Below are 23,091 nucleotides of genomic sequence, written 5' to 3' on the forward strand. Positions count from 1 at the left end.
CAAGGTCTCACATTTTTAGAAGTTTAGGTCCATCTGCATATTTGGGTTCATTGTCCAGTTACAGCTTCAGATGATGAAGTCCCATCCTTCTTTATTTCTCTCTTCAGTCCACCCTTGTTTATGCTTTTGGGCTTGGAACTTGTAACGACTGTCCTTGGTATCAAGCTAGAAAAGGAATTGTTTTGTCTACCTGTTGTAGTTTAAGGCCTAGCGATCTGAAGATTTCGGGGTGTAACGGAAAGTTAGCAAAAACCCCTCTCTGTTAGGATAGTAAAACCTTCTGTAATTAGCAAATAGCACTCAAGTGTAACGTAAGCAGATGGGAGTAACACAATGACCCTAGGTTATAGAAGGTCAAATTCTCCTGCAATAAATGCCATTGCTTCGCCATCCATCACATTGATGTCTTGTGGGTAGATTGGCCAGGGTGGCCATGGGGGGAGGCCACGGTGCTGGCTCCTGAATTGGGGTGTTTGCCTTGCTTGGAAAACCTACACTACCTACTCTGTGAAGAGAGCTCAGTGACACCTAATGTGAAGTTCAAAACTACAAACCTAGGCAGTGATATGACATGAAAGATATGAAAGCTAAAATTTAAGGCAACACACCCTGAGGGGCTGCGGAATCCAGTCATTTTGGGTGGGATTGAGTAGATTTCAGTGGGACTGAGCGGTTTTGAGGTGACAGATCGAACCCTCTCGTCTCCTTGAGTGCCAAGAAATGGAGACAACTCCACCAAATAACCCCACAACCCCTGAATATTCCCAAGTATCTCCCAGATTCCCTTGAAGCACCAGTAAATGTGAGGTTGTAGATGCCTTTGATGAATTTGTAGACATTTATTCCAATTTTGTCTGTTTTAAAGAGATGAAGATGAATCAAAAGATAGAACCAAACCAGAATGACCACCAGCCCAGTGTGTTGCCAACACAGATCACTGGGAACGTGGGTCATCAGAGCTCTGCCCAATGTGGGTCCTCTGATGGGGGATGGAGCTGAGGCAGCACACGAAGCTCTTCCTGCACTTGGGGCACTCGCAGGGCTTCCCTTACCGGTGCCTCTGTTGGTGCTGGGTCAAGTGAGAGCTCTGGGTGAAGCTCTTCCCACACTGGGGACACTCATAGGGCCTCTCCCCAGTGTGGATGCGCCGGTGCTTGATGAGGTTGGAGTTGTGCTTGAAGCCCTTCCTGCAGTCGGGGCAGCGGAAGGGCCTCTCATCCGTGTGAATCCGCTGGTGCAGGAGGAGATGGGAGCTGCTCTGAAACCTCTTCCCACACTCAGGACACTCATAGGGCCTCTCCCCAGTGTGGATCATCTGGTGGATGGTCAGCTGGGACCTCCGGCTGAAGGTCATCCCACATTCCCCACACTTGTAGGGCCTCTCCCCAGTGTGGATGCGCCGGTGGTTGATGAGGTGGGAGCTGTGCTTGAAGCCCTCCCCACAGTCAGGGCAGCGGAAGGGCCTCTCATCCGTGTGAATCCGCTGGTGCACGAGGAGATTGGAGCTGGTCTGAAACCTCTTCCCACACTCAGGACACTCGTAGGGCCTCTCCCCAGTGTGGATGCGCTGGTGATGGATGAGTTGGGAGCTGAAGCTGAAGCCCTTCCCACATTCCCCACACTCATAGGCCCATTCCCCAGTGTGGATCATCTGATGGCAGATCAGTTTGTTGCTCAACCTGAAGCTCTTCCCACACTCCAAGCACTTGTAGGGCTTCTCCCCATCCTGAAGCTGCTCATGGACCACCAGCTCAGAGCCCTGGCTGGATCTCCGGCCGCCTTCCCGGCACAGGGTGGGTCTTTCCTCCTCAGAGCACCCTGGGATGGGTTTGGAGCCTCTCCTCCTGTGGGATCTCTGGGGATTTTCCTCCCCATTGGATTCCTGCATTGTGGAGCTGCTCAAAACGGCCTCTTCCACGAGGTTCTGCCGTGGGGATTTGTCCTCCCTGGTCTCCATCCTCAGCTCCTTGTCTGGGGGAGGAAGGACAAGGAGAGGATGGGATTTGCCTCCGTGCCACAGGGAAGGGGAAGGAGATCCCCCTAGTGCGTCCCCAGCAGGACGGCGTCGGCAGCGGGGTTGTCCTGCAGCCGGGGGCCAGGCTGGGCTGGGAGATGGAGCAGGAGAGAGGGGGAAAGGGGCACTGACTTCCTCCTCACCTGCCTGAGTGTCCTGGGGCATCTACCTCTTCCTCACAGCCTCCTTCTCCATCTGGACAAGGTTTGGGAATGGGAAATCCTGGTATGAGGAAAAATACAGTTCATGAGCACATTGGATTCGGGGGTTCCTCCTGCCCAAGTTCATCTTTAGAAATCACAAGCTACCCATAAAAACCTCCAAAACATCAAGATTCAGCCCTGAAAATGTCTCCCAGGAGTTCCCCATCTCTGGTCTTTCCCCTTGGTGTTCAGAGGTTCCCCCCATCCCAGCTGCTGGGGGTCACGCTTGTATTGGGGGTCCCCTGTCTACTCGGTCCCTGCCCTCCCCAGGCTGCTGGAAGTGCCAGGAATCTGAAAAGTTCCTCCTGTTCCCATCTCTTCACTTAGTGATGCTGGGACCCCCTGAGGTCCCCCCCAGGGGCATTTTCCATTCAGCTTTGGAGTTCTTCTTTCTCCAATCATCCCCCCCAAAAAACCCAACCCAGGGATCCCCCAGGATATCTGGGCTGAGCTCCCCCTTCCTCGGTCACCTGTGGAATATGGGGGTGGATGATCCCACAGGCGAGGGGCTGTGAATTCAGGGAGTGCTCGACCTTGAGGTTCCTTCTTCTTTCCATGATATTCCTTTGTCCCTTTTCTTCCTCCCGCTCCTCCTCTTCCATCCTTCCTCCTGCTCCTCCTCCATAACCCCACCTCCTTCACCTACTTCCATCCCTTCTCACTCTCCTTCTTCATCCCTCCTCCTCCATCCCTCCTCCTCCTCCCCCAGGAGCAGTGACACCCTCGGTGCCCCGTTCCCAAACCCCTCACAGCCCACGGCAGGAGCGGGGATGGAGCCGGGACAGGTCGGGATGGGCAGCGCGGGGCTCTCCGCTGCTCCCACCCGCTGGGGACGGGGGGAACCCGGCCCGGGGAAAAGGAGAGGGAAACTGGGAAAATTGGGGGCTGCAGATCCAACCTGGGGCTGGCTGGGAACCCTGGCTGGGGACTGCCAGCCCTTGGGGCTCCTCTGGGGAGATGTGGGAGGGGGGAACACAGAGAGCGCTGGGGGATCCCAGGAGTGGCAGCACTGGCAGGGACTGGTTTGGACTGGGATCATCCTGGCAGTGGCTGAGATTGCACTGGCTGTGTACTGACATCATTCTGGGATCATACTGGGATCATACTGGGATCAGACTGGCAGTCAGTAGGAGCCTCCAGGGGGCAATTGAGACCAGGTTGTGAGGAACTGGGAATATGCCCTGCACTCCCCAGAACCCCAGGATCGCCCCCCATATGTCCCATGTGTCCCCCAGACCCTTCAGGATCCCCGAGTGCCCCCTCAGCGCCCGTTCGGGACCCCCCAAAGTGTCCCTGGATCCCTGAATGCTCCCGACCCCACAGATTCCCCTTCCAGCCACTCCTGGGAATTCATCTCCCATCATCCCACAACACAGTTCCGCGCCCAAACCTCCTGCCGTGCCCCGCGCCCTAAAGAGCCCGGTCACAGCTCCCCAGGTTCCCCCCAAGTGCTCCCGAGCCGTGTACATTCACCGCCAGGACCTGCAGCTCGGACGCAAAAATATTCTCCAAGCGCTTCCCCACACCGCCGAACGCGCCTTCCGAGCCACTTCCGGGACTACAGCTCCCATCATGCTCCGCGGCGCCCATAGAGCGCTATTCCAGCCGGGACTTCATCTCCCGTCATGCCCCGCGACTCACCGGAACTCATTGGAGATGCGCGTCCAACTCCCATGATGCTCCGCGGCGCCATTAAGCCTCATTATACCGGCGCCTACAACTCCCATCATCCCCCGCGGCCCAGAGAGCCCCGTTACAGCCCCCCAAGTGCCCGCCTGGACCACCAGGTGTTCCCCCTGACCCCGAATTGTCCCACAGAATCCCCAAGTCCCCCTCCAAGTGCCCACCCGGCTCTCCCAAGCGCCCTCCAGACCCCCAAGTTCTCTCTAAATTCCCTCCCCAGACCCAAAACTGCCCCAAATGTTTCTCAGAAAAGTCTCCATGGACCCCAAACTTGCTCCTTTTACCCTGTCTGAGGAGATTTTAATAATGATAATCTAAGGATTACAAATAGGTGTAATTAGCATAAAGAGGGAGAAATAGTGGTTAATTAATTTATGAAAGGAATTTTGGTATTTAGAAACAAAGACCAATAATGTTTTTAGTTGCTAAAAATGTATAAATTCTTTCATATAAATATAAAAATTAGGTTAGAAAAATACAGAATTATTATAAAAAAGTAAAATTTTATTTTTATTAATGAATCAGATTTTAATGATAAAGAAAAGTTGATAAATGTTCTCAATGCTTTGGGATGTCAGTCCCAGGTGGGCGATGTCAGACATGCTGAGGCTTGGGGTGAGGAGCAGGTTGTCCAAACAGGGGCAGCCCACAAGGGGCTCATTCTTCTCTGTGACCAGACCTCCTCAGGAGACATTCAGCATTAGGATCACTTGGGGAATGCTTCTGTCACCTCTTCTCTCAACTAGAAAAGAAAAAAATACACCCTTGATTTTAAAAAAATAAAAAAATAAAAAAAGTGGTGGATTTTCAAATCTTCCTCCTCAACAGAACTCCAAACTGACTCCAAGCAGCTGCACAAGCCTTGGACTTGAATACAATGGAAGGAAGAGAAAGAGCCCCCGAGGCTTTCTGTATTTTAATGAACCCCAGGGTGCATTTGGGGCTGAGTCCAGGACCCTCAGGCACTGAGAAAAGGTTGAAGAAGCTGCTCAAGGAGTCAGAAACAAAACTCCAAGTCCCTTGGAGCATCCCTGGGCCCCACTGACTGCCGGCTCCTGGCACACACAGCCATGGCATGGTCCGGTCTCACGCTGGGACACCTCCTGCACCAAAATTCTACCCTGGCAGAGACTTTTCTTTCTCCTCCCCTCCAGGCTGAACCTGCCAAGCTGCACTTTGGGGAGGTTTCCTTCTCTTCCCACTGCCAAGGAAAGCTGTGTCTCCTGCTGTTCACAGACAGAGAAGGGCTGCTGGGGGATGTGGAGGTTGGAGGCTGCCTGGGGTACAGTGGCCATGAAATCATTGAGTTTTGAAATATTCTGTGAAAGAAGGAGGGGCATCAACAAAACTCCTACACTGGACTTAGGAAGAGCAGACTTCAGCCGATTAAGGATGCAGATTTGGGGAGTACTAAATCAGGTACTGAGTTTTTCTAAGGGAAAGAGCCTTTTAAAACAAAGGATTCCAGGAAGGATGGACACACTTCAAGAAAAAAGTCTTGAAGGAGCAGGAACAGCCTGTCCCTCTGTGACAGAAAATGAGCTGGTGAGGAAAATGACCAACCTAGGTGGGCAGGGAGCTTTTGGAGGAACTCAGGGAAAAGATGAGAGTGCATCACCTTTGGACAGAGGGGCGGGCAACTCAGGAAATGTTTAAGGATGTCATTAGGTCATGCAGAAAGAAAAGCAGAGAGGTGAAAGTTCAATTAGAGCTTAACCTGGCTGCTTCTGTGAAGGATAATAAATATGTGTTTATAAATACATGAATGGCAAAAGGAAGGCTATGGACAACCTCCATTCCTTATTGGGGGGGATATGGTTACCAAAGATGAGGAAAAGGCTGAGGTACTTAACTCCTTCTTTGCCTCAATTTTCAACATTAAGATAGGATTTCCTCAGAACAAGTGTTCCCCTGAGCTGGTAGATGGGGACAGGGAGCAGAAGAGCCCCCTGTAATCCAGGAGGAAGCAGTCAGAGACCTGCTGAGCCACTCAGATGCTCACAGGTGGATGGGATGGGATGGGATCCATGCTAGGGGGATGAGGGAGCTGGTGGATGAGCTCCCCAAGCTGCTCTCCATCATTTCTCCTCATCAGTCCTGGCTCACTGGGGAGGTCCCAGAGGACTGGAGGTGCCAGTGTGAGCCCATCCCCAAGAAGGGCTGGCAGGAGGCTCTGGGGAGCTGCAGGCCTGTCAGCCTGAGCTCGGTGCCTGGTGAGGTTTTGGAACAGATCCCCTTGAGTGCCATCACACGGCACCTCCAGGATGGCCCAGGGCTCAGACCCAGCCAGCGTGGCTTTAGAAGGGGCAGGTCCTGCCTGCCCAACCTGATCTCCTTTTATGACCAGCTGACCCGCCTGGTGGGTGCGGGAAAGGCTCTGGATGTGTCGAGCTGGACTTGAGCAAGGCCTTGGACACGGAGAGCCGCAGCATTCCCTGGAAAAGCTGCAGCCCACGGCTTGGACAGGAGCACTCTTTGCTGGCTGCAGAACTGGCTGGAGGCCGGGCCCAGAGAGTGGTGGGGATGGTGCTGCATCCAGCTGGTGTCCAGTCCCTGGTGGTGTCCCCAGGGATCTGTGCTGGGCCCAGGCCTGGTTAATATCTTCACTGAGGGTCTGGCTGAGGGGGTCGAGTCCAGCACTCACAAATTGCAGATGACACCAAGCTGGCTGCGAGTGGGGATCTGCTGGAGGGCAGGACAAGGAGACACAGCCTTGAGCTGCACCAGGGCAGGTTTAGGCTGGACAATAGGAAGGAGTTCTTCCCAGAAAGGCTGATTGGGAATTGGAATGGGCTGGCCAGGGGGAGGTGGCAGAGTCGCTGTCCCTCTCCAGTGGTCTGGGGGAGTGACATCAATCTCTGTGCAATAACTGCTTTTGCTTTAAAACAATTGCTTCAAAATTGCTTCCTATTACACCCTGAGTGTCTGTGCTGGTTTTGTATTAGTTGATACTTGGTGAGGAGGGAAGAAGTCACCCACAGAAATGATTTTTCTAGGAAGGGGCTGCTAAGATCTTCCTCAGTGCTTAGCAAAACCAATAGCTGGCTGGCTCTGAGAAACTGACAACCTATTAAACCATTTAGAAGCTGTATCCTCCTGTGTGAAATCCACATTTTAAAGACGGGCAAGCCCCGGAAAGCTCTCTGTTGTTTCCAGCTGTGAAGAGTTAACTGGGTGCTGGTCAGGCCGGCCCTGCTCCAGCCTGGCCTGCACCGAGCCGGGCTCCGCCAGGCCCCGGGAGCGGCTCTGGGCTGGGCCAGGCCCCTTCACCACGGCCCTCACGGCCCCAGCGGCTGCCGGGCACAGGGAGGGGAAGCCATCGGCCCACAGCTGGGATTGAAGGGAGCAGGGGCCTGGGACCAGCCATGTGGGCAGAACAGCCACGACTGCTCTGGCCGGGCCCCCTGAGATCTTGGCACAGCCCCAGCGCTGCCTTAAATCCATCACTGTGACTGCTTCGGCCACTGCCCGGCAGAAACCATCATGAGCATCTGCAGGCCTGGGTGAGATATGAACTCTTTCTGTGCACAGATGAGACCTGCAGACCTCCATCCTCCCCTTGGGTGAGAGGAAAGGACGGAGTGGGAGACTAATGCCACAAGTATGGTAGGCTACACCTGTCTTCATATGTCATTGAATTAGAGAAAAACTCTCTCCAGGGCAAATTATGCAACACTTCGCCTCACAATCCATCAGCCTTAATTACAATGAGAGGTAGATCCTAATTACAATCTGATTAGAGCAAATCAACATGGTGTGAATGGCAAGAAGAATTTGCTTGTCAACAGATGTATATGTCCCACTCAAGAATGAACAAAATCTGCCTTTGCTTGGAAGAAAGGAGACATGGAGCAATGCAGTATTTGGGTTTTATCCAGTGATAAATGGGGCAAGAAGCTGTATCAACTCACCTGTTTTACAGAACACAAGTACTGATAGAGCCAATAGTGCACACACATTAAAGGGATCTTCAGGACATTCCTTTATTTCTTAACAAAGAATGGGCAGCAAAATGCTGGCATTTATCTGAACTGGAAGCCGTGTTCCTCTCCTGTTTCTCCTTGAGCACACTGTTCTCTGCAGACTTCACTGTGCAGCCCATCAATCCTCTCTTGGCCAACAGCTAAATGGCACAACTACCAAAACACAGGTGCCAGCATCATCACCCCAGCATTATTCCAGCACTGCTTTGCTGGTGCACAGGAACATAGAATGGCTTGGCTTGGAAGGGACATTTAAAGGCCATCTAGTCCAGTGCCCTGCAGAGAGCAGGGACACCTTTGGATCTGGTTGCTCAGAGCATGAGCTTGAATGTCAGCAGGGATGGATGCCCATCTCTCTGGGCAACCTGTGCCAGGGTTTCAAAACCCACAGTGTATAAAACACCTTTTTTATGTCTAGTCTGAATCTACCATCTTTTAGATTGAAAACATTCCCCCTCAGTCTTGTCACAACAGGCCCTACTAAAAATTCTGTCCTGTCTTTTTTACAAGCCCCCTTAAAGTACTGAAAGGGAGCAATCAGGTCTCTGTGGAGCCTTCTCTCTTCCAGGCTGAACACCCCCAGCTATCCCAGCCTGTCTCCAAAGCAGAGGGGCTCCAGCCCTCAGAGCATTTTGTCCCTCCTCTGGACCAGCTCCAACAGGACCATGTCCTTCCTGTGCTGGGCACCCAGAGGTGGATGCAGTACTCCAGGTGGGCTCGCAGCAGAGCAGAGGGGTGGTGGAATCACCTCCTTCAATGCTGGGCACCCTCCTTTGGAGGCACGTGGCTGGCTTATGTCCAGCCTCTCACCTTGTAGCAGCCACAAGTCCTTCTCAGCAGGGCTGCTCTCCATCCCTTCATCCCCCAGCCTGTGAGATCAGCTGGGCTGGGACCCTGTCATAGCCCTTGGACAGAGCTGCTGGGCAGGATGAGCTCCCTAGTGAAGGAGGCAGATCCCACTCCCCACACAATTCCACCCTGGCCATGAGGTCACAGAAGGCTCTGGGGTGACAGCAGGCTGAGGTGACAGCAGGCTCTGAGGTCACAGAGGTCCCAGAGCCCCGTGGTTGCCCAGCACCACAAGGACCGAGCAGTCAGTCCTTGACCACGACTGTTGTGGCAGCAGCGGCGGCGGCAGCAGCGGTGCTGACATTGGGACAGCGGTGTCAGGACAGTGGTGGCAGCAAGAGCTGCAGGACTGGCAGTGGGCAAGGCACCATGGCCTTTGCTCTGCGCCTCCTCCTCCTGCTCCTCCTGGCAGTGGCCCTGCCTGACAGGGCTGCCCAGGCTGCTCCGTGGCGAGCAGGGCGAGCAGGTGAGCCGGCAGCCTGGCTTCCCTTTCCTGGGACAGTGCTCCCTTCTCCCTGGGAAGTGTTGGGGATGGTTTTCCCCAGGGCTTTAGGGAGGGTTTTCTCTGTGGGAGGGAGAGAGGCCTCAGGGGCCCTGGGCTGGTCCCACTGCCCTTCCAGGGATGTTGCACAGGGCCTGCAAAGAGGGTGGAGAGTGACCAGAGCCAGCCCAGAGCTCCCCAGGCCCCTCTGCAGCTTTGGCCATGTCCATTGACATCCGGCTCCCACAGCCTTACCCATTCACCTTGCAGTGCCCAGTTCCCTAAGGCAGAATGGGGTCCCAGCACACCATGGAATGGTTCTGATCTGTGCTCCCTTCTAGATTGGGATCGTGACATGGAGTACCTGAAAGCCCTGGCACATAATGGTTTGAGATCCATGGAGAATGTTGGAGGCAAGTTCTCAATGTCCCTTTCTGCACAGAACAATCAGTGTCAAGGTGGCAAGAGCTCACTCACGTGCCATTTCCCTTGAGAGTCTGAAGGTTGATGGATTCTGGAAACCTTGCCCTGCTCCCTTCTGGAGCCCTGAGTGATCCCACAGCATTGCTGTCAGTGGGAGGAAGGAGCGTTTAGCTGTCAGTCCTCTTCCCATGTGCAATGCCAATGTTTATTGTTCATGAAGAAGTTCAGTGTGCTCTGTGAAGCCATGGAGAAGAGCAGAGAGGGAAGGGGCTGGGCTCAGGGCTGTGCCTTGTGTGGCTCCTTTGCTGGCACCAGGGAGCCTGAGCTGCTCCAGCTGCCACTGCCAAGCCCTGGCCCTGCCTGGGGCTCAGTTCAGAGCTGCTGGCAGCTCCAGGGAGTCCTTTCTCTCCTGTCTGCCATGCAAGGGGCTCCTTCCATCCCAGTGTGAGGCCACTGCAGGCACGTGGTCCCCCTGCTCCTGCTCCTGAGTGGAAGGTGGAGAGGAGGGAGTGCCTTGGAGGGCAGCAGTCACCCAGGTGCACTCACTGCCACTCTGGCCTGAAGGAGAAATGGAACTGCTTTCCATTAAGGTCCTCCTAGATGGAAGAACCAAGACACAGAAGACAAGAAATCCCTGGAGGCATCCCAACTTCTGGACAAGATGCTGAGTGATCTGGAGAGACGCCGTGGTGGGTCCATGTCCCTCAGCCTTCTCCTGACACTCAGCAGCCGGGGGCTTTCTCTGCACATCTGGACACACCATGCCCAGCACAGCAGGAAGGGATCCATGGCAGCCTCACTGCCCCTCTGCTGCTTTCATGCCCTGCAGGGCTGTTTCCCAGCCTGGCCTGGCTGCAGCTTCTCCCCAGCCTCTGCAGGAAGGCATTTGGTATCAGCTGACAGGGAGCCCAAAGTGCACCATGGGTCATAAACAACCTGAGATCCCCTGCAATTTCCCAGTCTTGGGCTAGATCAGGTGTAGGGACTGTTTGGAGGAGGGAGGGCCCTGGCCCAGCCCCAATAACCTGGCCTTTCCTCTTGATCCTTATCCATGATTTGACAAGTATTGCCTCCTGAAGATACCACCTGACCTAATGGCGAACAGTTCTATCTTATCCAGCTGTCCCTTTTCCTTTCTCAAGTGCTGGAGGAAATGTCTGTGCAGACGATGACATATGCTAGAGGAAGCAATGTCTCTGTGCCAGCTGCTGATGCAGGAAAGGAGGAGATGCCAGGCCCAGGCACAGGAGGTAATTGCTGTGCTGGGCTCTCCCTCAGTGGGGCTGTGTGCCAGCAACTCTTCCCCCATGGCTGGCCCTTGCACGGCTGAGCAGCAGCCAAAGCTGGAGGTGCCTCAGCTTCCAGGCCTCTGGAGCTCATTCCCAGCCCCTGGGAAATGGGACTCATTCACCAACATCCATCCCACTGCAGCTGCTCCTGGAGCTGGCCCTAAGCATCCAGAGGCCCAAGGCACAGGAGCAGCCCCGAGTGGGAGCCCTGCCACGATCCCAGAGCCACAGCCAGCCCTGGCTCCCAACTGGGCAGGGGCTGCACTGGCCCCTGACAGGGCCTGGCTCTGTCCCCTTGGGCTGGGGGAGCTGTCACAGAGCAGGGAGGGTCAGGGGTGGCAGTGGCTGCTCAGGGATGGGTTTGGCCCGTGTCCCTGGAAGGAGCCACTGCCCAAGCAGCTGCGCTGCCCCTGGGCTCTGCTCCCGGCCTTCTGGGCTTTATTGGGTGGCACAGCCTGTGCCAAGGGGTGCCAAGGTACCTGCAGGCCCCAGCTCTGGGGGAAACAGAGAACGTCCTGGCCGTATCCAGTGTGCTGCCAGCTCAGCCGTGGAGCACAGCAGAGGCTCACGCTGCCCATTGCTCCCACAGAAGCGCTTGGCAAGTCAAATATAAATGCTGAGAATGCACCGAGCACCCCAAGAGTGTTCTGCCCGCAGGATGTGCGCAAGTCCTGCATGATAGGCACAGCAGTGACACTGTTCACAGTGCCCCTTTCCATGGTCCTCTGCTATGTTGGATTCCGGTGGTGGAAGGACAAGAAACGGTAAGTTGTTGTTCATCCCCACCCTCCAGCTTCTTGAAAGGCTGCTCATAGTCAGGAGACATTCCCAATGAGGCTGCTGTGGACTTGTGGCTAGTCCTTGGTTGCCCAAAACACTCTGCTGAGAGTTCTGCTGCTGCCCAGGGCTTTCATTGGCCTCTTAATTGCTGGGCCTTGTCCTGGGGAGCCCGCTGGGGCTGCAGCCAGTGCTGGCTGCCACTGAGGCTGCCTGGCCAAGAGCAGCCCCAGGAGCAGCGGGCAGAGGCAAAGCAAGGTGGGCAGGAGAAAGAGCGGGGACGAGATTGCCCTTGAAAGGCAGAGGTGCTCTGGGGCCCGCTCCTGGCCAGGGACCCTGCCCAGAGCCATCCCCTGCTCTCCAGGGCCTTGAGGGGCAGCTGTCCAGCTGGGCCAAGCTGTGCCAGCAGCTCCAGCCGTGCTGGGGAGCCTTGGCAGCTCTGGGCCCTGCTGTGCAGGAGGGTCCCTGTGTGCCAGCGGCAGCTGGGGGCCTCAGCCACCTCTTCTCTCCACAGTCGCCCTGCTGCAGCTCCAGCTTCCCGGCCAAGAAGGCGCGACTCTCCCTTGCCCCCAGGGAGCCCAAAGACTGTCCGGTTTGACAGCTCTCAGACGTGGCCTCAGAAGGAGGAATCGTTCCAGAAAGCAGAACACCAGCACTCCGTGCCTCCTCCACGGCCCCCCAGCCCGGCTGTGAAGCAGAAGCCCCCTGAGATCCCCCCACCTCCTCCCCTCCCGAGCCGGCCACCCTGGTCCAGCTAGGACTGAAAGTGGGCCAGCCACGGCAGGGCTTGGGCCACCAACAGCTTGGGCCATCTGCTCTTGGCTACAAATAACACGTTACCTGTGGGTAACAGCCAGAGGCAGTTTTCCTACTGTTTTACTTTCAACAGGGAAGGGCTGAAGATTCTTCCCATGCCCCGTCTCATCCTTCATTCTTTTGATTTTCATATAGCTAGGTGCTTGCTGAATCTTTTCAAAGAACTTTATTAACACTTCATGTTTTACCCCACCTAGCAAGGGAAAAAAAAATAAAAAAATTCCTCAATTTAGACTTCATTTTTACTGTGGTTGAGCCTCTCAGATTTTGAGCAATTGATTTTCCATGGTACTTCTTCCCTTTTCCTTCCTATCTACCAAAAGTTCGTCTGGACAGGAAAATCAACAGAATTACTAAGATTCACCTCAAAACCCAGAAGAGAATCTAGCACAAAATATTCTCCCTGTGTACTGCAAAACAAGAAATATTCAGAGGAAAATACTGTGGGAGCTGAGGCTCGTGGAACTCCCAGAATCCTGAGCCTGCAGAGGAGGCAAACAGCCCTGGCAGTGGCTGAGGGGAATTCTCCTCACAGACTCCTCAGAAAGTGTGTCACTTCAGGAGGGGAAAGCTTTTAAACTTTGCCTTACCTTCCTCCTGTGCTAAAATGTAAGGCTCCTCCTGAGAAAATACTGAGCTACAAACAATTCTCCATTCCTTAACAAAGATACTCAGGTGCTCGACTTAAAGAGTAAAACTAAATGTGGTCAGAAATTTCCCATCAAAGCCCATTTGCAGAGAAACCCCACCATAGGTGAGCAAATATTTATTAGCACCAGTTCACCCTAAAGACTGCTCCTTTTTCATCCCAGAGAGAATATTAGAACCATTTGCTCTTGACAGGACTCCTTGGATGCCCCCCAGACCTGGTTCCTCACCACGCCTTGCCTGGGCTGCTCATGCAGCCGGGTAGCACCACCTGACTTTGCCACCCTGTTCAGACCTTGGGCATGGCTGGTGCCACGGTCCCCTCTGGTGCCACCGTCCTCTCTGGTGCTACAGTCCCCTCTGGTGTCATGGTCCTCTCCTGGCTCGTGGCATGTCCCTGCTGCTGGAGGAGTCCTGCTTGTGCTGCTGCCGGCGTTCAACAAGGCCGGTGCTGCTCCCCAGCCAAAGAGGGACTAAAGTCACTGCTTTTTGCAGCTCATTGGAACAAGTTCAACACTTCCTCATCTCTATCACAGATAAAAACCCACATACTCCTAAAACGCACATACCAGCATTATAAACTCACCTCATCTACAGAGGTGAGGAGGCCTGGGCAAACAGAAGGTCGGCTTTCAAGCACATTTTTAACTTAGTGGAAGCACTCAGCTGTTCACAAGCCTTATTTGCCAAACTGGACTGTGTGATGCTATTCTCTTGCTCGTGTTAAAGAGGAGCCAGGGAGAAATTAGCTAAGAAACCAGAAACATTTGAGGCTCAGGTCTGGCACACAAATAGAGCAGGGCGGCACCTGCCCGCTTTTCCCACATCCCTTTTCCTGACAGACAAAGGCGGACGCAGCTCTGCTGGGGGCACCATGGAAAGGGTTCTGATCTGTGCTCCCTTCTAGATTTAGATCAGAACATGGATTATCTGGAAGCCCTGGCACATGGCAGTTTGAGATCCATGGAGGATGCTGGAGGCAAGTTCTCAGTGTCCCTTTCCACACAGAACAATCAGTGTCAATGTGGCAAGGGCTCACGCACATCCATTGCCTCTTGAAGATGTCACCTCCTGTAATGGTTAACAGTTCTATTGTTGTGGTGTGTTTTGTTTGAATGGTTTCTCCCATTATTCCCCTAAGTCATTGGTTTGCTCCTAGTTTGTATCCTCCTACCCACCTATCAAATCCTGCCTCAAGCCCACCCCTTGTTTTCGAATGTTCCCCATCTGTCATTACACCCATTTGTCAGTCTTCCCTTAGGCCAGCCTCCTACCTGAACCACCCCTCTGGAAATCCCCTGATCTCCAATGCCCCATTGGCCCATGTGACCCACTCTGCTCCCCTTGTTTCCCCTATTGTATTGTTGAATGGAACCTTCCACTCCTCCCACAGCTTCTTCCTATTGGTTAAAATTTTGTACCCTCCCTCTGGCCTCCCCCCTATAAAAACCCCCACAAAGTTGTGTTCTCAGTCTTCAGTCCCTGGGCCCTCCAGTGGAGTAAAAGCCTTTGGAACCCATACTGGAGGTCTCCTCCTCATCCTTGTCTCCACCATGCGCCTACCAATATCCTTGTGCCGTGGAGCATTTGCTCTAAGCCGCACCTTGGGTCACCCCGCTGCCGAGTGTCACGATCCCCTAACACAAGTGGGAGTCGTGAGAGGTTCGTTTGAGCTCAGAGTGCAAAAAGGACACCAGGGGATTTCAGTTTAAATCACAACAGCAATAATGCACCTTTATTTTAGTGCCAGCAACATGGGTTGTGCGATAGATGAGAGGGGGAGGGAGGGAGAGAGAGAGAGAGAGAGAGAGAGAGAGAGAGAGAGAGAGGGGTAAAGAGCTAATGTAAAGAGAGAAAAGAGGTGGTTATAGTTACCAACAGTCGAGTCGGGGTCACCGCTGTCTTCTTCCATGGGGAGATCTCTCTCGAAGAAAGTAACTTGGAAAAGTCATTTTTACAGTCTGTTTCAAAGCGAGGGGCAGCTGGCCAAGAGGTGGGGAAATTCCCAGGCTATTGTGATGAGACCCCTTGCTCTGGGAAGCAGCTGTAAGGTACAGAACAGGCCGCTCCTTACGAGTCCCTGCTCAGCAGCAGGAATGAAGGCAGTGTACCCTGACAGCACAACAAGCACACCTGCAAACCATCACCTGGCAAGCTTCCACCTCAACCACGCCAGAACCCCTGCACAAATTCCCTTGGGGTCTTCAGGGTCTCGGTCTCTGTTCTTGTGATGGTTGTGAGGCAGATGAGGGAAACTTCAGACTGTCTCTTACACCCTAGTAACCCCAAATGACACCAATGAACCCAAATCACCACAAATAACCCCAAATTACTCTAAAGGACTCCTCTGACCCCACACCTGACCCCAAATGACACTTCTGGCCACACACCTGACCCCACAGGACACAGACATTTACCCCCTGCTGAGCTCAGTCCTATACAACCCTAAATCCTTCAAAAATCCTCAAAATTTGACCCTGGGAACATCCTAGATGAGCAGGGTCAGTTCCAGTGCAATGAGGCCTTTGTGCCCTTCTCGGCCAGTGGGCACCCCAAAAATCCCATAAATCCTTGGGGTGGGGCCCTAAATCCTTCTGGAATCCCAAAAATCCCCAAATTCCTTTGGGGTGTGGCCCTACATTCTTTTGGAATCCCAAAATTCCTCAGGGTGGGGACCCCAGACCCATTTGGGACCCCCACCCCTGAAACCCCCAGACCATTTTTGGACCCCAATCCCAAAGCTCCCAGACCCTTTAGGGACCCCCCAGACTCTTTTTGGGGTAGTCCAGACCCTCTTGGAACCCCAGACCCTTTTGGGATCCCGTAGCCCCCAAAGTCCCCAGACCCTTTGGAATCCCCTAGGCCCTTTTGGGATCCCCAACCCCTGAAACCCCCAGCTCCTTTTGGGACCCCCTGACCCTTTTGGGATCACAGACCCTTTTGGGACCCCCAGCCCTTTGTGGTGGGGCGGTGCTGACGCCCCCTCCCCACAGGGCAGTGGCTGTGCCTGGGGGAGGCGCTGGTGCAGGCAGAGCTGCTCCTGTTCCTGACCTCGCTGCTGCAGCGCCTGCGGCCGCGACCCCCGGCACCCCCCGAGGAGCTGCCCACAGCCCCCCTGGAGAGCGGCTGTGCCAACATCCTGCCCCCCTTCCAGCCCCTCCTGCTGCCCCAATGAGACCCCTCCCAAATTCCAGACTGCTCCCCAAATTCAGGAACTGCCCCGGGACCGGGACCCTTCCTCATGGCTGGAAAATCTCCCCCCAGATCCTCCCCAGATTCCACTCCCAACATCCCCCTCGCTTCCAGCTCAGGATGGGGCTCTGATGAGACCTCTCCTCAAATCGCACTCCTGAGATGCCTCCCCATCACTGGAAAATCTCCCCAAATCCAACCCAAACCCTGCCCCAAAATCGGGAATCCCACTTGAGACCCCTCCCCAAAGTGCCCCTCCTCAATGGGATCAGGACCCCTCCCCATCAATGGAAATTCCCCCAAACCAAAAAAATTCTCCCCAAATCCCCCTTACCAAAATCAGAACTTCTCCCAGGACCCCTGAATTTCCCCCTAAAACCACCAAATTCCTCCCCCAAAATCCCAAAATTCCTCACAAATCCCCCCCAAAACCGAAAACCCCCCATACACCCTCAAAAGTCCCAGATCCTCCCAAGACTAAAAAATTTCCCACAAAACTCCAAATTTTCCCAAAAATCCCAAATTTTCCCCCCAAAATTCTCCCCACCCCCTAAATTTTTCCCCAAAACCCCCAAATTTCCCCCCCAAAACCCCAAATCCTCCCCCTAAAAAAACAGAAGTTCTACCCAAAACACCAAATTTCCCCCCCAAACCCCCAAATTCCCCCCAATTTCCCAAATTCCACCCCAAAACTCAGGAGATCCCCTGCAAAAAACCAGTGACCAAGAAGCCCCCCAAAATTGCAACTCCCTTCCTCAAAAATCACCAAAAAGCTGAGAACATAAATTTTTTATTTCACATTTTTCGCACTTTGGGTAGGGGGGGAAACCCCAGATTTCCTGGGATTTTTCCTGTTTTTTTGGGGATGGGAGTGCCCCCAACTTTTCCAGCACCCTTGGCGACACCTCTCCAAAATTCCTGCCCCAGTCCCCCCAAATTAAATGCACATAAATAAAAAGAGGGGAAAAAATAGGGAAAAAAGGTAAAAAGAAAAAAAAAAAAAGAAAAAAAAGACCACCCCCACCCCATTTTGGGGAAAGGGGGACAGAGGAAAAATTGAGGGAGGGGGTGATTCCCCCCAAAGAAATTGAGGGACCCCTCAAAAAAATTGTGGGAACCCTCTCCAAAAAAACCCACTTTGAAGAATGCCAAAGTCACCAAAAAATAGAAAAAAAAACCCAACAAAAAACCAAAAAACAAAAAAGGATAAAATTTGGGGGAGAACCCCCGAAAAATGTGACAAAAATGGGGGAACCCCTCCTTGAATCCAAAGAATTTTTTAATTTTTTTTTTTTTCCCAAAAGCAGCAGGTTCTTGGGAGTGGCAGGGGAGGAGAGACCCCCTCCAAATTCCTGGGGCTGTCCCTGAGATCCAGCCGAGGCACCTGGTCCTGGAGGGGGACAAAAAGGGCATTTTAAGGAAATTAAAGGAATTTTGGGGGACTTGGGTGAATTTTAGGGAATTTTGGGGGGCTCTGGGGGCAGGTCTCAATTTTGTGGGGTCTTGCGTTCCGGGGCCGCAACATCATGTCCACGGAGGCCACATTTACCAGGAACCAGTCGGGGACACCAACGAGATGGGATTCTGCTCAGGAAACCATTTATTCAGCTCAGGAACAAACTCAGATCCAGAGACAGCCCCAAACAAAGGCAGGGAGATGGGGTTTGAGAACCAGGGTGGAGTTCAAGGTCAGGGACCACTGGGAACACAGCAAGGGAAAAACCCCAGGGGCCCAAACCCAATCAGAAATCCCTGGGCTGTCACCTCACGAGGGGCCCAGGATGGAGTTTCTTCCTGGGCTCGCAGGGCCCAAGCTTCGAGGCAGAGGCTTCACTTACCAGTGCCTCTGTTGCTGTTGGGTCAAGTTAGAGATCTGGGTGAAGCTCTTCCCACACTGGGGACACTTGTAGGGCCATCTCCAGCATGGATACGCCGGTGCCTGACAAGGGTGGAGTTGTACTTGAACCCCTTCCTGCAGTCAGGGCAGCGGAAGGGCCTCTCATCCGTGTGAATCCACTGGTGCTGGAGGAGATGGGAGCTGCTCTGAAACCTCTTCCTGCATTCAGGACACTCATAGGGCCTCTCCCCAGTGTGGATCATCTGGTGGATGGTCAGTTGGGACCTCTGGCTGAAACCCTTCCCACATTCCCCACACTCATAGGGCCGTTCCCCAGTGTGGGTCCTCTGGTGGATGGTCAAGTTAGAGCTGTGGCTGAAGCTCTTCCCACATTCCCCACACTCATAGGGCCTCTCCCCAGTGTGGATGCGCTGGTGGGTGATGAGGGTGGAGTTGTGCTTGAAGCCCTCCCCGCAGTCAGGGCAGCAGAAGGGCCTCTCATCCGTGTGAATCCGCTGGTGCCTGAGGAGATGGGAGCTGCTCTGAAACCTCTTCCCACACTCAGGACACTCGTAGGGCCTCTCCCCAGTGTGGATGCGCTGGTGGATGATGAGTTGGGAGTTGCAGCTGAAGCCTTTCCCACATTCCCCACACTGATAGGGCCATTCCCCTGTGTGGATCATCTGGTGGCGGATCAGGAATGAGCTCTGTCTGAAGCTCTTCCCACACTCCAAGCACTTGTAGCGCTTCTCCCCATCCTGAAGCTGCTCATGGACCACCAGCTCAGAGCCCTGGCTGGATCTCTGGCCGCCTTCCCGGCACAGGGTGGGTCTTTCCTCCTCAGAGCACCCTGGGCTGAGTTTGGAGCCCCTCCTCCTGTGGGATCTCTGGGGATTTTCCTCCCTGTTGGATTCCTGTGCCGTGGAGCTGCTCAAAACGGCCTCTTCCACGAGGTTCTGCTGTGGGGATTTGTCCTCCCTGGTCTCCATCCTCAGCTCCTTGTCTGGGGGAGGAAGGACAAGGAGAGGATGGGATTTGCCTCCGTGCCAGAGGGAAGGGGAAGGAGATCCCCCCAGTGCGTCCCCGGCAGGACGGCGTCGGCAGCGGGGTTGTCCTGCAGCCGGGGGCCAGGCTGGGCTGGGAGATGGAGCAGGAGAGAGGGGGAAAGGGGCACTGACTTCCTCCTCACCTGCCTGGGTGTCCTGGGACGTCTTCCTCTTCCTCACAGCCTCCTCCTCCATCCAGCCAAGGTTTGGGAATGGGAAATCCTGGTTTGGGGAAAAATACAATTCATGAGCACATTGGAATAGGGGGTTCCTCCTGCCCAAGGCCCTCTCTAGAAGTCACAGGGCACCTTGTGCCCATATAAACCTCCTAAACACCAAGATTCAGCCCTGAAAACGCCTCCCAGGAGTTCCCCATCGCTGGTCTCTCCCCTTTGCTGTTCATGGGTTCCCCCCTGTTCCAGCTGCTGGGGGTCACGCTTGTACTGTGGGTCCCCCATCTACTCGGTCCCTGCCCTCCCCTTGCTTCTGAGAGTGCCAGGAATCCAAAAAGTTCCTCTCATTTCTGTCTCAACATTTAGGGATGTTGGAGGTTTTTGGGGTCCCAGGGTCCCTTCTCCCCTTATTCTCTTCTTGGGGGTGCAGGTGGTCCATGGAGACCCCCCTGACCCCTCTCCAGGCTGTTGAGGGTCTTGTGAATTGTGGCGCTCCCCTTCTCTGGGGGTCCTGGGGGACACAGGGCTCTGCTCCTCCAGGCTGCCTCTGCCAGCAGCTGCCACCAGGACCCCCCAAGGGGCATTTTCTGCTCAGCTTTGGAGTTCTTCATTCGCCGAACATTCTCCCCAAAAACCCAACCCAGGGACCCCCCAGGATATCTGGGCCGAGCTCCCCCTCCCTGGTCATTGCTGGGATGGGGGGGTGATGATCCCACGGGTGGGGGACTGTGAATTTGGGGAATGCTGGACTGGGATATACTGGGTGTGACTGAGATAATACTGGGATAACAAGCACCTGACTGGGGTTACTGGGAGTGTCTGGGAATGGCTATGGACATGCTGAGAACAACTGGGATATACTGGGAACACACTGGGAACAACGGGAACCATGCTGGGGACAACTGAAAGCAACTGGGCATGACTGGGACCATGCTGGGAGGGGATGGGACTATACTTGGGGCTACTGGGTGCAACTGGGATCACACTGGGAGAAACAGGGAGCAACTGGAACCACGCTGAGGGCAACTGGGATCTAACTGGGATCACAGTGGAAGCAGCTGGGCCATGCTGGGCAAGACTGGGACCATACTGGCAGCAACTGGGACTGCACTCAAGGTGACTGGGAGTGGCTGGGAGCAACTGGGAACAGCTGGAACCACACTGGGGGCAACTGGGAGTAATTGGGACCCTGCTGAGATGGACTGGGACTATTCCAGGGACAACTGGGATCATACTGGTAGGAACTGGGAAGAATTGCAACTATTCTGGGATCACACTCAACTGGGATCATACTGGGATCACAGTGGGAGCAGCTGGGTCCCTGCTGGCTGAGACTGGGATCCCACTGAGGGTGACTGGAATCATACTGGGATTGACTGGGAGTGGCTGGGAACAACTGGGATCATGCTGAAAGCAACTGGGAGGAGCTGGGAATGACTGGGAGCGTGCTGGGGCTGACTGGGATATACTGGGAGAGACAGGGAGTCCCAGGGATCACACTGGAGGCTACTGGGGTCACACTGGCACTGACAGGGAGCAACTGGGGGCCACTGGCCTCATACTGGGAGTGACTGGGATCAGACTGGGAGTGTCTGAGATCAGACTGGGAGTTACTGGGATGATACTGGGAGTGTGAAGGAAACTGGAAAATTGGGGAAAAAATGGGAAAAAAAGCAGGATAAATAAAAGGAAAATAGAAGGGAAAAATCAGGGGAAAAAAAGAGAAAAAACCAGGATGAAATAAAAAAAAAAAAAAGGGAAAATCAGGAAAAATTTGGGAAAAAAAGAGAAAAGTTAAGGAATAAATGGGAAAAATTGGGGAAAAAATCAGGAAAAGAAAGTGGAAAAAATCTTGAAAAAAATCAGGAAAAATGGGGAAAAAAATCAGGACAAAATAGGAAAAGAAGGAAAAATCAGGAAGAATTGGAAAAAAACTGAGAAAATCAGGAGAAAAACTGGGAAAGAACTTGGAAAAACCAGGAAAATAAAGAGGCATAAAATCTAAAAATAGTAGAAAAATAATGGGAAAAAAATTGGGAAAAAATCAGGGAAAACTCAGGGAAATTTGAGAAGAAATTGGGAAAAAGCTAGAAAAAAAATGGGAAAGGAAGATAGAAAAATAAGGAAAAAATAGGAAAGGAATGGGGAAAAAAAAAGTGAAAAAATGGGAAAAATCAGAGAAACATCAGGAAAAGAAAGCCAAAAAGACCCTGGGAAAAATCAGGAGAAATCAAGAAAAAATTCGGAAAAAAATTTGAAAAATCAAGGAAAAAAAAAAATGTTTGAGAAAGCTTGCAAAAAAATCAGAAAAAAAATGTGAAAAAAAAAAGAAAGATCAGGGGAAAATCAGGGAAAAAAACAGGAAAAGGATTAAAAAATCTGTAAAAAATCAGAAAAAAATAATGAAAATTTTCAGGAAGAAAATGGGGAAAGCCAGAAAAAATTGGGAAAGGAGAAGGGATAAATCAGGAAAAAAAATTGGAAAAAAATTGGGAAAAAATGGGTAAAATCAAGAAAAGAGAGAAAAAAGAAACCTGGGAAAAAATTGGGAAAAATCAGTAAAAAAATTTAGGAAATACAGGGAAAAATCAGGGGAAGAATGGGGGGAAATCAGGAAAAGAAATGGTGGAAAAAATTGGGAAAAATCAGAGAAAAAAAAATCAAGGGAAAAATGAGGAAAAAAACCTGGGGGACAAAACCTGGGAAAATGTTAAAAAAATTGGGAAAAAGCCAGGAAATATTTAGGAAATGAACAAGCATAATTTAGGAAAAATTTGGAAAAAATGGGGAAATATTGGGACAGATCAGAGGGAAAAATCAGGAAAAAAAAATGTGAAAAATGAGAGAAAAATCAGGAAAAGAAAAAGGGAATAAAACCTGGAAAAAATCAGAAAAAAATTGAAAAAATTGGGGGAAAATCAGGGAAAAAATTGGGAAAAATCAGGGAAAAAATGGGAAAAAACAGAAAAATCAGGGAAAAATTTGAGAAAAAGTTGGGGAAAAGATAAAAAAATTTGGGAAGAGAGAAAAATCAGGGGAAAATCAGGAAAATTTGATAAAAAACTGGAAAAAAATGGGAAAATTTGGGAGAAAAAGGAGGGAAAAAATCAGAAAAAAAGCAAGGGAAAATTAGGAAAAAACTAGGAAAAAACAGAAAAAAATGGGGGAAAAAAAGAGTGAAAAAATTGGAAAAAATATTGGGAAAAAAACTGGAAAAATCTGGGACAAAACGAGGAAAAGAAAGAGGAAAATAATCTGGAAGAATCAGGATAAAATGGGGATAAAAAATGGGAAAAAATGGGAAAAATCAGGAAAAAAACAGGATTAAATCCCCCTATCCCATTTTTCCATGGAATTTTAGGAATTGCCTACCTGGGAGATCGTAGAAGAATTTCCAGACCTGAGAATCCAGGGACTGGGGAAAGGTGGAATTGCGGATGAGCTGCGCAAGGTTTTTTGGAAGACTGATGGCTTGGTCCTCTTCCAGCTTCCAGAACATTGGGATGAATCCCACACCTCCTTCTGGCTGGAAATCATGGAAAAATCATGGGAAAGCTGTGATTTAAATTCATGAAATTTTGCCACCAAAGCACCCTTTTTTCCCACCAAAATTTCTATTTTTTTTACCCCAAATTTCAATTTTTGGGATAATTAAATGGGGAAGATAGGGGGAAATG

The 23,091-nt window shown here is 52.3% G+C and overlaps 2 protein-coding genes across 2 annotated transcripts in view; one reads left to right on the forward strand and one right to left on the reverse strand.

Annotated features, from left to right (window-relative positions):
- Positions 1 to 23,091, reverse strand: part of LOC147646411 (uncharacterized) — a 584,263-nt gene that overhangs the window by 504,394 nt on the left and 56,778 nt on the right. Inside the window, 4 exon segments of the mRNA XM_086873464.1 lie at positions 1,059 to 1,595; positions 1,680 to 1,726; positions 12,754 to 12,763; positions 18,376 to 18,944. Of these exon segments, the coding sequence (XP_086729590.1) occupies positions 1,059 to 1,595; positions 1,680 to 1,726; positions 12,754 to 12,763; positions 18,376 to 18,944 (1,163 nt within the window).
- LOC111945253 (uncharacterized) lies at positions 8,980 to 12,757 on the forward strand. Its single transcript, XM_086873498.1, has 6 exons — positions 8,980 to 9,198; positions 9,555 to 9,626; positions 10,227 to 10,325; positions 10,779 to 10,886; positions 11,515 to 11,689; positions 12,217 to 12,757. Exons 1-6 carry the CDS (start codon positions 9,102 to 9,104, stop codon positions 12,458 to 12,460), a joined length of 795 nt encoding a protein of 264 aa, XP_086729624.1. The 5' UTR covers positions 8,980 to 9,101; the 3' UTR covers positions 12,461 to 12,757.

Source organism: Cyanistes caeruleus, unplaced genomic scaffold (assembly GCF_971803275.1).
Source record: "Cyanistes caeruleus unplaced genomic scaffold, bCyaCae1.hap1.1 HAP1_SCAFFOLD_99, whole genome shotgun sequence".
Lineage (NCBI taxonomy): Eukaryota > Metazoa > Chordata > Aves > Passeriformes > Paridae > Cyanistes > Cyanistes caeruleus.

Excerpts from the sequence above, each read along its gene's own strand:
- LOC111945253 (XM_086873498.1), top strand. The coding sequence starts at position 9,102 with ATGGCCTTTGCTCTGCGCCTCCTCCTCCTGCTCCTCCTGGCAGTGGCC. Across the intron at positions 10,326-10,778 it reads TGATCTGGAGAGACGCCGTG|TGCTGGAGGAAATGTCTGTG; the intron begins GTGGGTCCATGT and ends TCCTTTCTCAAG. Across the intron at positions 10,887-11,514 it reads GCCAGGCCCAGGCACAGGAG|AAGCGCTTGGCAAGTCAAAT; the intron begins GTAATTGCTGTG and ends TTGCTCCCACAG.